Source organism: Denticeps clupeoides, chromosome 12, assembly GCF_900700375.1.
Source record: "Denticeps clupeoides chromosome 12, fDenClu1.1, whole genome shotgun sequence".
NCBI lineage: Eukaryota > Metazoa > Chordata > Actinopteri > Clupeiformes > Denticipitidae > Denticeps > Denticeps clupeoides.
In genome coordinates this window covers 15,175,799-15,177,971 of record NC_041718.1, presented here as the reverse complement: position 1 = coordinate 15,177,971, position 2,173 = coordinate 15,175,799, and the positions used below count along the sequence as shown (strand labels likewise).

Here is a 2,173-nt window from a genome sequence, read left to right as displayed (position 1 = left end):
ATTATTTGATCCCTAAAATGTTACTGAATTCAATAACAAGTAATGGACTATACTGGTACAGTAAATACCTTGGACATTTGACTGATACAGTCAAATACAGTTTCTAAAATTATAAAATTTACAGACGATTCCTCTCATATTTCACAGAATTAACTGAACAAAAGCTTCTCTGCTGAAGCATATGATCATTAAGAGATACTTAATAATTACACAGTAAATTGAAATATCTCAAAATTGATAAAATCTGTGTCATCACAGAAGACATTTCTCACATTTCTCAATATGAAAGAAAAATGAATGCTTCACCACTGAAGCAGACAACCAAAACTTTATCATTATAAAAAATTATAATATCACAAGATGCTGTCAAGACATTGATCAATATGATCTTTGCATGAGGCTTTAGAGTCAGTCTGGGTTCCTCTACCAGGGTCTCCAAAGGCTGCTGGTGACTGGACTCTTCTCTTTGCTGTTGGTGAGCTGGACTGGGGAGTTCAGCTGAGGCAGGACGCTCTCCTTCCTGTTCTTGTCACAGGGAGGCTGCAGGCTCTGAAACTGGTTCAAAAGTCTCTGGTGGATCTGAGTCTTCATGTCCTCCCTTGACAGGAAGTGCACCGTCTCTTGGACACACCTGGAGAAGCCCTGACTGGCAGCTTCTGAAGGCTTTTTCATTGACTGGAGATGCTGGAGTTGTCTCAAGAAGCAAACTGCCATCTCCAGGATGTCGGCTTTCTCCAGCTTGGAGTCGGGCTGATCGCTGCGGATCTCTGAAACCAGGAGTGACTTGAGCTGCTCGATGCTGTTGTTGATACGATCTCTGCGCATTTTCTCCACCAATGGCTTTCTTATCTGTTAAAATTAACAGAACAGATTATTAACATTTGTGTTATATATTATGCAATAATGAACAAACAATGAAAAAAATCATAGTCAGATGATGTACAAATGTCTCCTGAATTTACCTTGTTGGTGAAGGTGAGCTGCTCCTTTGAGAAGGTCACTGCTGAAGTGACTGTAGGAGCCATGTCTGTAGATCTCTCTGTGTAGAGTGAATCTGATCTGCACTGGCTTCATCTCTCCTTTTTATAGTCCCAGATCTCCATATGAATGTGTGGGTCTTGGGCTGCTTGAAGTTTCCCACCAATTTTAGCCAATAGCTGAGCTCGAGAGGACAATGAGAAGCGTGGAGCCGCCACATGCTGGAAGCTGTTGTTGTCTCGGGGGAGCAGGTGGTGGGGAGATAATGGAGAGCCTCAGTACACTGTGTGAATGGTGTCCCTACAAAGTGATCACAACTCCCTGGGATCAAAGAAATTCATAGAGCACACGCCTATTATAATTATTTTAAAATATATTTGTAAAAACTCTGTATTGCACTGAACATGTGTACTATTGATATTACTGTCATACTGGTTTTTATAAACTAATTAGGGTTGAAGTGATTTGTATGGAACTACATGACCTCTAAAAAATGGAGGGAAACTGAGGGTTGGCACCACCCCTACCACATTCATCGTAAAGGTCCAGATGTTGGTATGAAGGGTTGGTATGAATTGGCCCCTGAGTCGCCCACATCCAGGGCTTTTGAATGTCTCACACAGACAACAAAAGGTGCAGAAGCCCTGAATGGACCATTGGCATTTTTAGGTGTCCACACAAAGACCAACAATTTGGAGGGAAATGTCCTGATTGGGTGGTTCTTCTTTCCCAGTTGTGGGAAACCCTGTACTTAAACCCATAAAACTGGTTGAATCCCACTTTAGCAGTTTTGACGCATCACAGATGGGCAGTCATTCTAATAATTTGTTAATTATCTGACCATAATTCTGACGTAATCCCCAGGTGGTATGAAGTGTGCCTATTCCCCTGTGTTTTGACTCCCTAATGACACTAATGAATCTCCTGCCATGAGTCTGATCTACAGGACCTTTTCATAGTCCTCCCAGTGAACAGCATACATGTGTCTTGTTAAGAGCAGCTTCAAAATAGCCAAAACAGACCATGAATCGTGTTTAAGGGTGAGTTTGTTATTGAAGAGGTAATAGAAATATGAATAAAATTTTAATGCAATGTGTCTTAATTAAAATGTATTTACTTACCAAATTTATCAATTTATCATCAGTATTACACTTTCAGATATTTCTTCATGAATTCTGTGATTATGACAGAATTG

The 2,173-nt window shown here is 40.5% G+C and overlaps 1 protein-coding gene across 1 annotated transcript; it reads right to left on the bottom strand.

Moving 5' to 3' along the window:
* Positions 1-314: 314 nt before the first annotated feature.
* On the bottom strand, positions 315-1,037 carry LOC114800840 (transcription factor HES-5-like). Its single transcript, XM_028998664.1, has 2 exons — positions 963-1,037; positions 315-849 (listed from the first exon to the last, which is right to left on the bottom strand). Exons 1-2 carry the CDS (start codon positions 1,023-1,025, stop codon positions 424-426), a joined length of 489 nt encoding a protein of 162 aa, XP_028854497.1. The 5' UTR covers positions 1,026-1,037; the 3' UTR covers positions 315-423.
* Between the last annotated feature and the right edge of the window lie 1,136 nt (positions 1,038-2,173).